The sequence below is a fragment of the Rhinoderma darwinii genome, chromosome 9 (genome assembly GCF_050947455.1).
Source record: "Rhinoderma darwinii isolate aRhiDar2 chromosome 9, aRhiDar2.hap1, whole genome shotgun sequence".
Taxonomy (NCBI): Eukaryota; Metazoa; Chordata; class Amphibia; order Anura; family Rhinodermatidae; genus Rhinoderma; species Rhinoderma darwinii.
In genome coordinates this window covers 89,035,623-89,051,060 of record NC_134695.1, presented here as the reverse complement: position 1 = coordinate 89,051,060, position 15,438 = coordinate 89,035,623, and the positions used below count along the sequence as shown (strand labels likewise).

General features: G+C 43.3%; 1 protein-coding gene across 3 annotated transcripts in view; it reads left to right on the top strand.

Annotated features, from left to right (window-relative positions):
* CEP89 (centrosomal protein 89) overlaps positions 1-15,438 on the top strand; it is an 80,522-nt gene that overhangs the window by 42,816 nt on the left and 22,268 nt on the right. For all 3 annotated transcript variants that reach the window (XM_075838438.1, XM_075838437.1, XM_075838441.1), the window contains exons 14-16: positions 640-807; positions 3,226-3,367; positions 9,405-9,494. In XM_075838438.1, coding sequence (XP_075694553.1) covers positions 640-807; positions 3,226-3,367; positions 9,405-9,494 — 400 coding nt within the window. The remainder of the gene's footprint in view (positions 1-639; positions 808-3,225; positions 3,368-9,404; positions 9,495-15,438) is intronic.

Below are 15,438 nucleotides of genomic sequence, written 5' to 3'. Positions count from 1 at the left end.
AGATTTATTGATCTAACTATAATAGTCTTTTTTTTATTGTCTTTTGTGGTATACAGTGATAGGTTTTGTTCTTAGTGTTGGTATACCATGATCATGTATTTTCAATAAGGGATTTGTTCTGGTTCTTCTTTTGGTCTCGTACCCCAAATATACTCCTCGTAGGCTGATAATGACAGAATTGCCCAGTGTTTTAAAGCAGCAACTTATTTGGTTCCTGCTGACTTTTCTGCCATGTTAAGGGCACCTCGTTATCTGCCGAGCAGTCATCCGTTTCATCATCACTAGCCGAGAGATAGGAAGCAATCTCTTTCACGCTTCAGTTTCTATCTCCCAGACAGATTTCCTCTTGAAGTTCTTTCCTTGTTTGATCTCTCCGTCCGGTATTATTGTCAATATTAGACCAAGAAGCGCTTCACCCCCCCCCCCCCACTCGTCAGGTGTGCCCCTATTCAGTAGCATGACGGTCTTTAAAAGCCACCGCAGGACCAGTGAAGAGCAATATGTCACACATTGCCCTCCTTCTCTATCAGACTCCAGATAAATGTTGCACCAAATTGAATTTGCTAGCAAGGTAACGAACGTTCGTGTCGATTTCGCAAATAAATTATATTCGTTTTTGAATGTGCTTATTTCTGGCAGCCAACTTCAGCAGCAGCAGGAAAATGGCAAGAGAGAAGAGAATGATCTGATGGGAAAGATCACGGCTCTGCAGGCAGAGAAAAAGGCTTTGCTTCTCCAGAGGAATGACTTACTGGCAGACAACAAGATCCTCGAGGCCGAAGTGGAGGCAGTTAAAAGGTCTAACAGGTTGGCATTGTTTATCATCCTCGCAGGTTTATATGCATAATGTTCATATAACATCTGGGGTGCCCCCCCACCTCCACAAAATAAATTACTAGGCTTGATTCACATCTGCGTTGGAGGTACCGTTAGGGGCCTCGGTCACAGATCCGGCCGAAAATACCGGAAATAATAGCTACATTCTGCTCTCTTGTTTCTGGTAAAACCGCAGACCAACTGACGGAAACCCGACAGAACCCTTTTAAAGTCAATGGGTTGTGTCCGGCACCGACAGTGTCCGTCATACAACGGAACCGGCACTTCTAGTATTTTCTCTGGTAATGCTCCCCTGAGGGACCAGAACAACTAAAAGACCAACGCAGATGTAAACGAGGCCTTAAGCCTGTGGGTGCGGTGAATTACACCTATAGTCGCTCGTTGGTTGTTTCTCATTGGCTATCAGGTTCTGCAATAGGTATAACACAATGTAGAACATGGGGAGAGAACCTCCAGCTCACCTGACACACTCCAGTGTGTCGTAGATAGCGCCCGGATCCTCGTGTCGGCACACGGACAGCAATGAGAGAAAAGGAAGGGAGGTAGGATCCAGCGCTGGGTAGCGTTAAAATGGAAAGTTATTTTCCAAGTTTGGCCTAGAGGGTACCACCCCTCCACTTCTCACACACCCAGGACCCAATACAACTGGACTTTCCTTTTAATCTAAACAATTAAACTTGGAAAATAACTTTCCATTTTAACGCTACCCAGCGCTGGATCCTACCTCCCTTCCTTTTCTCTATAACACAATGTGTATCGGTTTTATCTAGCGTTTCTTTTTTTTTTTTGTTGTTTTTTTTCAAAGCTCTGTTCACATCTGAGTCACAACGCTGTTTCGGATCCATTGTACGATGGATCACAACGGCGCCTGAAGGACCCTGTCGACTTGGGGTCTTCCTGGGATCCATAGTTTTAACAACAAGAACTGCAGACATGTTGTGCTATTCTGGGTGACAAATATGACAGGATTGCCACTGGAACCTCTAATGAAAATGTGGACGGGGGTGCATTCACACAGCTGCATTTTTGTTCTATCTTCAAGGGGTTTTCCCATCTCATAAAGTGATGGCATATCACTACTATATGTTATTTCTTTATGATTGCTGGTGGTCCGATTGCCACTATGAGATGGGAGAACCCCTTTATGGTATATATCTATTTGTCTAATTGGAGCGGGTCTCACTGCTGGGCCAATTTCCCATTCCCGGTGATCCAGTAGACACTTGACATTTACTATAATGGAAAATGAACAACGCATGTGTGATCACCCGTCCACTGAGAACTTGGCATTTCCATACTCTGAATAGGTCAGAACCTCGCAGATGACACATTTAAAGCATATCTATTCAATATGTCACGTCTATTATGGATATCACCTATAAATCTGTAAATGTTTTACCAAAACCAAGGAACGCAGTAGAGACCCTTTCCCCAAGTGTTTGGTTATGTTCCCTCTCCTCTGTGAGCGTACTTTGCTTGCTATCCCGCTTATGTCATATTTAGCAGGTTCCTAGTACTTACCTATACCATGCACATACGAGGTGTGATGAAAATACGAGGAGACGGCGCTCCTCCGAGATCTTGTGTCGTTCCGTGTCTAAGCCAGCTGTCACCCACTTCGGTCCTTGGGAGAACAAGTCCTCCTTACGGGAATCAAATTGAGAAATATACGAGGATTGGAGAAATATATGCAGTATATGGCGCCGATACCGAAATTACCTATACCATGGCATTCATGTTTATTGGACAGACCTACCCTGAGGTGGGGGGTCTGCTAAGATCACTGGATGCAAATCCACAAATGAGGTCGTGAAACATCCTAAATGAAAGCAGATGTATAAGCCAGTGCTGCTTGGTAATAGAGACAGGGGGCGCTCCTCTATGTAAAATCTGGGGTCACTTGAATTAGGTAGATAAAAATACCAGAAAACGCTGTTGGGTTTTATTAGCATTTTGGCCGCGTTACGAGGTCTCCAGACTTCTTTTCCGGCTGCAGATCTGGACGTCTGGGATGTTTTTACCCCACTGCTATCCGTTCTCACCTCCATTTACTCCGAGATTCGTCATGGTTCACAGGGTGCGCTACACTATCATGCATTGTATCCATCCTGTAATTATATATACTGTGGTTTTTATTCATGCAGTGGATTTGCTACATTAGTGTTTATTCAATGCCGAGAATTATATTATTAACGCACCTCCACAGCTTATGTAACAGGTTATTATATTGAACTCCGAGAAACCTTGCCATTATGAATACACATTATTTCAGCTTGAATTACCGTCTGGTGAATGTTATAATGTAATGCACTGTTCATGGCAGCCATCCCAACCTGACATTAATGACTTCTGCCGCCACTGAGACGTTTTACGTTTTTTGTGCTTCAGGAAAATGCAGAGGAGGGTCGGTCAGCTGAAGCAACAGTTGGAGGATGCAATGGAGAAGGAGGTGACGGCCCATCAGTATCTGGCCAACCTAATCACGCTGGCGGAGAGCATCGCCGGGGAGAGGGACGAACTCCTAAATATGGTGGGTACTAAAAGTAATGTGACGCTGGAACACAATTTGGATATATCACACCAGTGCGCTGTACAATGTTATTAAATGTAACCATTTCATGATCTCTGCTTCTTGTCAGTGAATGAGGACCTTATTTTAAAAAAAAAAAAAAAAAACTTCTACAGTTTAGAAACCCCACAACTGAACACAATTTTTTTCCATTCACTGACAGCAAGAAGAGATCTTGAAATGGTGAAACAAATAGCATATGAGAAAGTTGCGGAACTTGTCATTACACAATGATTAAGCTTAATTTATGTAAAATCGGAGAAGCTCCTTAACAAAACTAATTTCTCTCGGCATTACAGTAATACAATCCATGATACAAACACAACATGTCCCGCCGTGCAGCGCAGCAGGGCGTATTCCACCTATGTTGAAACTGAGCCAGTTGTTAGGCCCGTTCTAAAATGTATTTTCTATTTTTGTGTCTTAATAATAAGGACTGGCGTGACGTCAATACAAGATTTTTTCAGCGTTTTTATTTGCTTTCTTTAAAGTGATCGTCCAATTCGAACAATCTGTTTTTGGCAGAAGGTTTCACTGAGGATAAGATAATCCAAGTGTCCTGCTGCTGGAACACCCAGCAAACCACTGCAATTTGTGGGGAACTCGGCAACAAGTGTTGAGTTTCCCTGCAGCGCCGCCACAGGAGAAATTAAGCATTACACAGTGTCCATTAAAATGATGAGCTCTCAGTATAATGCATGGACAAGCCGAGTCCTCCTAAGTTGGAGACGCTCTTTTCAGCCACTCTGGCTAATAGATGGGGATCCTGCACAGGGGACCCCTCTATTAACAAAAAAAATTCTCTAATAGGGTGTATAGAAATTATTTATTTTTTTAAGCCAGACACCCCTGTTAGCCCACTTAGCCACATGAGGGACAGTTCTTTGTTTTGATTTTCTTCCAGCGTCTTCTACGTATACATATAATGTCTCCTATATAACATATACTATAAGTATTCTCTTTATTTGTAACAATCTTTATTGACAGGCAGCCTGCTCCCTATCTAGTGGTCTGACTTCTCAGACAGTATTTTATATCATATCGGCTCTGATTCCGTTGGTTTGAGGATCCGGGAGAGACGGCACAGGCTGTGTCCTTGATAAATTGCAGAACTGAACATGTCTAATAGATTGTGGCGTTACAGATGGCAGGCAGCAACTCCCTGCCCTGAGCCCCAGCAATCCTAGTGACATTCTGTGCCGAGAACTTGATGCGTTCTGATGTCTGTGCCTTCATATCTATTTTAAGGTTACCTAGAAGCTAAAACATTTTCCCTGCGGAAATTTTATCAACATGAATGGCTCGCAATTCAATCCTCAGAGGCTGAGAGGATAAAAACATACGTTGCTCCGTGTTTTTTCTGTGGATCATCTGCACTCTGGAATGACTTTTATAACTCTGGATGGAAATATGCAATAGATTGATTACATTGGATAGATTATAGATTTAGATTTAATATGTTTATTTATATAGTAAAATTCCCTTAATCTGGCAGCAATGGGAATTAAATATTCTGGATTATTGGATCGTATAAAAGTTTACACGGCTGATGCAAAATACGACACTATCAATTCGTTATTTAATCAGCGGAGTCTAATTATTCATTTTCTAAGCTCCGTCTCCTGGTTCTGGTTTTATGAAATTCAAGATTATCACACAGGTGTGTGCCGGATTGTCAGAATTTCTGGATCAATAGTTGCCAGATTAATGGAATTGTTTACTTCATTTTTATTTTTAATATAATGTCCAGATATTTTTTGGCAATGTTTTTGACGCCGACACCGCTTCACAAAACACGTGCCAAAAATGGCTGAAATCGACGCCCATTGATTGCAATTCCGCGAGCGGAAGAAACGCTAGCGCGAAAAAAAAGCGACATGCACTTTCCTCAGCCGTTTTCGTCTATGACCTCCCATTGACATCAATGGGAGGCAGGGAAAGCGGTTTTCGTGGCATTTTTTTGTCCGCAGCGTTAAAAAAACCGCAGTGAAAACGGCGTCAAACAAAGTGCAGGCAGGTCAAAATCTGACTCAAAATTCCTGAAGCATTTGATTTTGTATCATAGAATTTTCTGAACACCGTTAATGCATCGTGGCTTTGGAGACACTTTTTCTAGCTTTTTTACAACAACAAACACGTAATGATAAACTAAAGTAGTTCCCAAAGGATCCCTATACACTGAGGCGCACTCCAGGGATGCCTTCTCTCCCCGCTGCTTTTTAAGGCTCTGTTCACATCTGCGTTGTAGGCTCCGGCAGGGGCCTCCGTCACAGATCCTGCAGAAAAACCCTGGACACCCTAATGGAAAGCTCAGCTCCCACATGCCCAAAATGCCATATTCCTCATGCCGACCCCTTCCACTGTCTATGCTCTTGCCATGTCATCAAAAACTTAGAGGAATAAATCAGACTCTTTGTAATCAACAGTTTATTAAATAATTGCCCCATTACACCATCTCGGTGCCTTTTTCGGACACCTACCTAATGACACCCCAAACTGGCTAAAAGAAAATGCTATTTTTCGTATTGCCAGCAGCTAGAAAAACGATCCTGCATAATTGTATCGCCCCCTTTCCTTTCCACAATTCACCTCTATCTTCGATGGATTGGATAGAACCGTCTTACATAAAGAACAAAGTATAAAACATTTTTTCCAATTATGGGATAAATTGATGCGTATACTACTCATAATTTAAGAAGATCTGTCACCTCTCCTTGTATTCCACAATATTCCACAATTAATGAATCTTTAATACTTTTATTAGAAAGTTACGTTGCGCGATTCCTCTGTTATTCCGCTTACAGATTTCTGAATAACTTGACAACTGGGTGCTTCCTGTTGGGGGTGTGTCCCTACGCAGACTGACAATGTCCAATCAGTGCTGACAGAGTGAGACTGTGCAGGGACCTGCCCCTTTGACAAGGGAAATGGTAACACCCAGTCAATTTATTCATACGTTTCTAGGAGGAGTAACAGAGGAACAGCACAAGGGTTCTAAGAAAATATGTTCCAGATTTGTAGTTTTATGGGGAATACAAGGATTTACTAAAATAGGCCTGTCAGGGGAGGTGACTTAATTGAAACAATTCTTTGGCTAGACCACATGGTATCTCGAACAACAAATTGTGGCTACGGATTTTGGGGAGCTTTTGCTCTGTTTGCATTCACCAGCATCCAAGCAATGTCCGGATGCCCAAAAATTTCTCTCCCCTTGAGATGCTGAAATGACCGGCTGGATGTTACAAATAACTATCACTCCTACGTTTCTTACATTGTAAGGCCGAATTCAGACGAACGTGGGGAAACTCGGATGTGAAAAACGTCCGTTTTCCACGTCCGAGTTGCCCCCGTGCGGTCCTGTTTTCACGGATCCATATAGACTTGAGTCTATGGAGGGGTCCGTGAAAACGGAACAAAATGGGACGTCCTATTTTTCAACGGACCCTTCACACCCTCCATTGAAACAACGCTCCCATTGAAATACATGAGTCCGTTTTTTTAACGGCCGCAGCACGGACGTCTAAATTCGGTCTTTAATGTATTAACTTTTTTGTGGCGTAATGTTTCAATGATCAGACTGGTAATGTAAACTTGACTTCTCCTTGCCCGTAAAATCCCCCAGTCCTCCTGAGTAGAGAGTTGATGATATGCCATTCTCACAAGCTGGCAAGGCTGGCTGTCGGCATTCATAAAACTCTCTCTCCGGTCCAAGTTGGTATTTGTAATAACAAGATAAATCAGCATTTTTGGAAAGTTACTTCTATTAGGATTTTAGAAGGAAAACAACAATGTTCTCACACCAATTCTGAAATAACGGGGCTGTATAAATCATCCCACCTCTGGTGCTGTTAGGAGAATTCCATAATCTGCAGTACTTCCTTGTAAATGCCGTTCATCCCCCCCCATTTACGCTGGAACATTACAGTGACTTCTTCTCTGAAGGCCACTGAGCTGATGCCTTGTGATTTCCAAATCATTCGTGTGTCACAGACAAGTCCTTTAAGGTGAAAATGCTGCGTTCAGACTCACAGTAAAAGATTTCAGTGACTGTGGCCATAAAACTTTCATACCCAACCAGCGATGTGTTAAAATCCATTTCCTAGTGACCAGGGAAAATAGATGAATACAGATATTTACTGCAAATATAGAACCTTATTGTAATTGATACTACTTAATGAACAATATTTTCACCAGTTCCCAGTTTATATTTACATATAGTGTTTGGTAAGGCCTCATACACACAACCGTAGTTAAATACTGACACATTCATTTCTATCGACCACCAACTCCTTCCCGTATATTTACGGGTGTGTGTCCGGGCCGTAGAAATGACCTGCAAAAAATTGGACATATTTTTTGCATTTACGGACCGTGCTTCAATACTTATTACTTCGAGCACGGTCCGCAAATGCGTATGACACATCGCGGCCCGTCAGTTCAGTATTTACTGACTGTAAATACTGCACGGTCGTGTGCATTAGGCCCAACTTTGCATATACAGTAAATCCAGCATCAATGGGACCTGATAAGTGGCTGTTCCAAAACAAAACGCAAATACAACGCGCTACTCTGAATATTTATTAAAGGGGTATTCCAGCAGAAAACATTGCTCACCTATACAATGTATAGATGACATATTTTACAACAGTGGGAGTCTGAGTGGTCGGACACTTCACAAGCACTGGTGACCAGTGGTCGGACCTCAGCAATTATTTACTCTATTTTGTTTTTAATATAAAATCTATATCTTATCATTTCTACATGGGCTTATCCAGAGTGATAATACTGCACTCCTTTCCAATACTAAACTGCAATATGGGGGCAGGTAGTCGGAGCCCACCGATTCAACTGGAATACCCCGTTAAAGTTAAAAAAAAAAAACAACAAAAAAAAAAAACATTTCCATATATCCTATTAGGGAATTGTGAGTTAATATTGGTGGGTCCTCTGTTTTTCTCTCTGGAGGACCTGTCCTGTCCTGCATTACACAGACAACTCATTGATGTAAATAGACACTGTGTAATGCTTATTTTATCCTGTTGGTGCGCTGCAGAGAAATTGAACCCTTATTGCCAGGTTTCCCCACAGATTACAAACCCTTAAAATAGGAACTTCACTTTAATCAAACTTTTGATATGTCATAGAGACATATCAAGAGTTTGAACGTTGGGGGTCGGGGTGATGAGACCCCCACCTCTGCTGAAACTAAGGTGCTAAAGCGTTCACTTCATCGCTTTGCTCCTTCGGCTGTGATCAGCGCTTCTCGTTAGGCTGAAGACGGCGCTCATTGAACGTCTATGAGCGCCGTCTTCAGCTTGACAGGGAGAGTCGATCACAGCTGAATGCTTCTGCACCCGGTCTGGTTTTTGAACCCGGACCCCCACCGATCCAAACTTTTGATACGTCTCTGACATATCAAAAGTTTGAAAGTGCAGTCACTCTTTTAAGAAATTTCACTGGGTGCTTGAACTGATCCGGAGTTACATTGTGTCTCTTACTCCAGTCGTAACTCCATCAGAATCCTGCTGGTTTCTTGTTGCTAAAATTCACTGTATTGTGGGAGGTCAGATGGGGGAGACTGGGAACCGTCAAATAAAAAAAACATTAAATGTGTTGTCTGATGAATAATCTCACACTGATCATCGCGGGTCTGGCTTCTAAAACCACCAGCGATGAGCTGCATTGGAAATGTAACTTTACAGGTGAGCTATTCCAATGAATGGCCGTCCACGTAATGCATCGTGGACATGCCGGATCTTCCAGAGTGGTAGTCTGCGGCTGTCAAGGCCAGCTGGGAGTTGTAGTTTGACAACAGCTAGAGGCCACATGTTGGAGACAACTGAGTTCAAGTCCAATCCCACAATGGGTGCCAGAGACTAACAATGTTTTGTTTACATGCCATGGACAACAACTCCAATTTTCCATTGTATCGGTTTTGATACATCTTCCCCTCCGTCTGTAAAAATGTATTTCACGTTTTAATTTTAATTCTATTTAGACCAAAGGATTGGAAGCTGAAAAGCAAGGAGTCCTATCTAAGATGGTGGAGGGCAGCGTGCGCTTGGGGCGATTAGAAGAGATGGTGAAGGTAAGAACCTTACTTTACTACAGTGAGATCTACAGTAGTTTATTTAAAGGCGTTGATTAATTCGGACAACTTATTTTTGCTTAAAGTGGTCGTCCCCCCCTTCGATTTTAAGATTATCATTGAGGATACCCCCACAATCTGCTCCAGAAAATAAGGTCTGCCTACTTTGTCCAGGAATAGCACCACTGTTCTCTATAGGCTGTGTCTGGTATTGCAGCTCATCCCCATTCCATTGACTGATGCTGAGCTGCAATACCAGACACAGCCTATAGACAAGGTTGGCGCTGTTTATGGAAAAAGTAAGCAGACCTTATTTTCTAATGTCATACAACCCCTTTAATGGACTGTCTTTGTATTGTACGGATGTATTGAGTCCGTCAGCCACGGTTTGCTGCATCTCTCCTGTTTGGTTGATAGAAGTCCAGACTCCCATATTATCTTGATAATAACTGGTAAAATGCATAATAATTTATTCTTCTATATGGATCCAGACATTTGTATCAAGCAGTATGTCATTTTAAGCTATGTCCTTAATGAAATAGCAGGTTGTTGCTTTAGTCAGCCCCCCTCCCCCCTACCTCAGCATTGAGCGTTGTCTGTATAATCCGCTCGCTCATAATGCTGGTATTTCCAGCCTTTCATTGTCTTGTAGAGAGACGGTCTGTTCTGCTGCATCGTTCTCCACAGATAATAAGCTGATAGTGACATTGGCAGATACACTACAAATAGGAATAGAACGTCACGTCTTATTTTATCTTGCGGCAGCACCCACACAGTTTACTGCCATCTTCGGAATTCCAAAAAGTGACTCACCTAGCAGAAAGCTGTGATGGGGCTGCAGTAGTCGTCCAAATCATATAGATCCGTGGGTGAAATTCTCCTAGCAATAGCTGCTTACAACAAGACCGAATGTACCGCTCCTTACAAATATAGATCGCATACCTGGGAAACCACCAGAGCCTGACACTCTCTTAAAGATATACTCCACTTTTGTGGCCTTTTAAGGCACTTGACTCTGCACAAGGTCAGCAATGTAAAGCTAAAGAAAAAAGAGAATCTGTCCTGATTGTCAGACTTTCTAGATCTTGACAGCCACCTGTCCGTGACATGGAAGAGATTGGCTACCAGTATTGATTTGCTATCGCATGGAGTAATGCCATATAGCTAGGATATGCCATCACTTTATGATCGGTGGGGGTTCAACTGCCGGAGCCCCCACCGATCTGGAGGGTGATGCGGCTGCTCTAAAGGGGTTGTCGTGGGCATGGACCGGTTTTTCATACTGTTGACTGGATAGGTCATCAGTATATGATTGGTGGGGGTCCGACACCCAGACCCCGCAGCGTTTAGCTGCCTCCGGGCACCAAATATACGTGCCGGAAGCAGATGGCTCCGGTCACAGTACAGCGGCTGACCTGTAGTACTGCAGATGGCAACCGAAACAGCTGATCGGTGCGGGGTCTGGGAATTGGACCCCACCGATCATATACTGGTGACCTATTCCGTGAATAGGTTATCAGTACGAAAAACTACCCTGTGCCCGGACAACCCATTTAAATAGGCTCTGTCACCAGATTTTGCAACCCCTATCTCCTATTGCAGCAGATCGGCGCTGCAATGTAGATAAGAGTAACGTTTTGTTTTTGTTTTAAACGAGCATTTTCGGCCAAGTTAAGAGCATTTTTATATTTATGCAAATGAGGCTTTCTAAAGTACAACTGGGCGTGTTTAAAGTAAAAGTACAACTGGGCGTGTATTATGTGCGTACATCGGGGCGTTTTTACTTCTTTTACTAGCTGGGCGTTGTGGATGGGAGTGTATGATGCTGACGAATCAGCATCATCCACTTCTCCTTTACCACCCAGCTTCTGGCAGTGCAGACACACAGCGTGTTCTCGAGAGTAGCTACATCGACTTACCTGCAAACGCCGATGCTGCTGCAGAATCAAATGTAGCCTCTGGTGCCGATGTGTCCTCGCTCGTCCGACACGATGCAGGACCTGGGGAAGTGACGTCACAGCGTGATCTCTCGAGAACACGCTGTGTGTCTGTGCACTGCCAGAAGCTGGGTGTTAACGAAGAGAAGTGGATGATGCTGATTCGTCAGCATCATACACTCCCATTCACAACGCCCAGCTAGTAAAACAAGTAAACACGCCCCGATGTACGCACATAATACACGCCCAGTTGTACTTTTACTTTAAACACGCCCAGTTGTACTTTAGAAAGCCTCATTTGCATAAATATAAAAATGGTCATAACGTGGCCAAAAATGCTCGTTTAAAAAAAAAACAAAAAAAACGTTACTGTCATCTACATTGCAGCGCCTATCTGCTGCAATAGGAGATAGGGGTTGCAAAATCTGGTGACAGAGCCTCTTTAAGGCCTTATTCACACGAACGAAGAGGACCTGTCTTCTCTCCTGACTTGTCTGTTTAGGTCAATACTTGCATGCCCCGTGAAATTAAAAATTTTGGAGCATCTTTTCTTAGAGGTCTGCATTATGCCCTTCCCCTATTATCCCTCCTGGAAGTGTATGAATAAATGGACAATTGGGCATTACCCCATCCCTTGTCAATTGGAGGTGACCCTCCACTGGATGCTGACCGTACCAGACTCTGTAGGAAAACTCCTTATTGACATGGGGGAATAACATTTCCAGGAGGAATAACAGAGGAGCAGCTGTATGCTCTAGAAATGTTATTTCACAGTGAATGCAAGTATAATTTTTTTTTTTACTAAGACTGACATGTCTGAACTCTTTAAGTAGCAATTTTGCGAGTCTCGTTGACATTGGTGGTCTTCTGCACTGGTCGTCAGTCAGTAGCATGCAGTGCTGAGAGCAGGACCAAGGCTTGATAGGAATACGAGAAAGGGAACAAGGGAATTTTAAGTCTTAGGTTTTGATGTGTTTTTTGTTTTTTTTAAAGCAATGAATCGCGCTGCTCGTGTGTTCGTTACTATTTACATGAACAATGAAGTCCTCCGTTGACCTAAATTACTTGACCGTGTCTGGGATATGGATCTGTTGCTATAGCAATACCCTGCGTACATATAATAATTCTGTAATAAGCCCATGTATATAAAGCCAATATAAAATCTTAATATACAGACTAGGGCAGTGGGAAGCCACAAAGCTTATAATAATTTTCTTTTCTGTTTTGACCAAAATGAAAAACATTAATGATAAAAATAATTTTTATATTAAAACGCTTTTCCATCCTATTAATATCTGCCCTTAATCATGGCATTTATTAGAAACTTCAGGGGGTTGTAATTTTTTGGATCTGCTGTTATCACCAGGGGAAAACTGGTCGTGATTATAGGACCACCCCCTAAAACCCCCTCATAAAATAGTTGCCTTATGTTGGCCATAGACGTGCGATAGATGTTGGCCACGTGATCATTTGCCCCCCAGCCTTTACTTCCCCCTGCAGTTCAGCTCAGCCAAGAATGCATTTTATTTCTTTGTGAAACAGATAATCGGCTGACACACATTTAGCGCTGCTTATCTTATAACAATGGAGTCAAAGAATGGAAATCCAACTGGTCAGAGAGAAGATGATCGGGGACTCTCTCCATAGACAATCGACCCTGTTCAAATCACATTTGTGATGTCCGTTTTGCGTGCCCTAAAGACCGACAGAGGTCAGAAGAGTGTCCTTTTGGCCTCCGTTGGGTTGGTATATGACAGACGCGCCACTGGATACCGCGTGGTATATATATATTTTTTATTAACTTGGAAGCTTATGGATGATCTATGGCATACATCACAGGCATCCGTTTAACAGATAAGGCTCTGTTCATATTTGCGTTGGGGTCCCGTTCTGTCGGAGCTTTCCGTCAGAACGGGCCCCTGAACAGATACAAACGGAAACCAGAGGTTTCCGTTTCCATCACCATTGATTTCAATGGTGACGGATCCGGTGCCCATGCCTTCCGTTTGTCCCTGTTGTGCACCAGATCCGTCATTTTGCCAGAAGCAATAGCATAGTCGACTACACTATTGCTTCCGGCAAAACGACGGATCCGGTGCACAACAAAGACAAACGGAAACCATGGACACCGGATCCGTCACCATTGAAAGCAATGGTGATGGAAACGGAAACCTCTGGTTTCCGTTTGTATCTGTTCAGGGGCCCGTTCTGACGGAAAGCTCCGACAGAACGTCAGAACGGGACCCCAACGCAAATGTGAACAGAGCCTAAGTCATGGCTTTCCAATAGGCTTTAATGACCTATACATTAAACGTCTGCGTAATGATATGTTTCCACAGGCAGAATACTCTAAGGAATTTCCACAACGGAATTCTGTGCAGGGATTCTGCAGCAGTAGCAGCAAAGTGGATGAGATCTTTGCAAATCTCAGCCAAACACTGCGGAATAAAAAGGCAGAAAAGTCTTGTAGAAAGTGTTCTGCGATGCAGATTTTTAAAATCCGTAGCATAAATCCACATTTAAGGTTTTCTATATCTAATGCTTCACCCTAAACCCGCAGGTTAAACCGCTGCAAAAAATTTGCAGCGTATCCGGCCTGTGGGAACTTACCCGAATAGTGGCATCCATCACCATATACTGTTACGGCATCCATTTAACAGATACATCATGAACTCTCATGACCCCAGTTAATGACGTGTCCGTTTAATGGTTACCATTAGTCTATGGTGATGGGTGCCATTGTTGGGCGTCCGTCATGGCCTACATTTAACGTATACGTCTGGAGCGCTTTCCCGACATATACGTTAAAACTGGGCAAAAAAATGTGATGTGAACGTAGCCTTATATTACTGGCATAACTCGTCAGATTGAAATGAAAAAAGCCTTGGCAAGTTTTACAAAGTCCAAGTGTTTGAGATCTGAATGCTGCACCTAGCTCTATCCTGATCATGCAACAGATCTGATCTTATAAAAATGTAGGTCCTTATTCTAGTCTATAGGTGTCACTGTGCAATGTCACATGTAGAAAATATGAATTGAGGGCAGGACAGTGGCACCTTCAGGTCGTGGAACGAGAGGTATATAAGGCCTCATGCACACGACCGTAGTGTTTTTCTGGTCCGCAAATTCCAGGACCGTGTTCCGTGAAATGTCCTCCGCAGTTCATCCGTATGTAATCCGCAAAATGCCTAGGTAAAAAAGGATCACGACTGAACACCTTCCCGGTCGTCGCCTAGCAACACTTCCGCAAATCCGCAAACTGCGGTTGACACACGGAGGTGTACCCGCATTTTCCACGGGCCCATTGACTTCTATGGGCATGTCCGCATCGAATTTGCGGGCCGTAATAAGACATGTCCTGAGTTTGTGCGGCACGGATTTGCGGACATGCGGGGACCCGTGAAAACACGGATAGTGTGTATGGGCCCATAGAAATGAATGGGTCCGCAATTCTCCCGTGTATTTTCGGGGGAATTGCGGACGCAAAAACACGTTAGTGTGCATGGGGCCTTAGCCTTGAGGTGGGTTGTGATGAGTTACAATGAGACCTACTAAGAGCTTTATGAATGGCGCCAAAGGTCAGGCCTAATGACTAGAGCCGGCGTCCGTTCTGGCCAGTCGCAGACGTAAATGCAAAGGAAAAAAACAAAGCAAAATATAGAGCATCTAAATCATAATTAAATGCATGTTATGCAGTCACTAATGAGCACGGCCGAGAGACAAAAGTCTGTTTTTATGGAGTTGGCCAATGTGGGCACCTGAAGGGCTTCTTTTCATCAGTGTATGTTGAAGAGCCTTTTGTAGCGGGCAGTGAAGTACCTGAGATTGGAGGAAACCTGCTGCCCTGTTCCATGGAGATTGCTGCAATTAGTCCTTTGTGGGATCATTATTAACCATAATCGACAATGAAGTCATCTCTCATTGGATACAGCTTTGATAGATTTGCTTTTTCTTTTTGTCTGGACATAAGAGTCCTTAAGATGATTACGCCACTGAAAATCCCACGC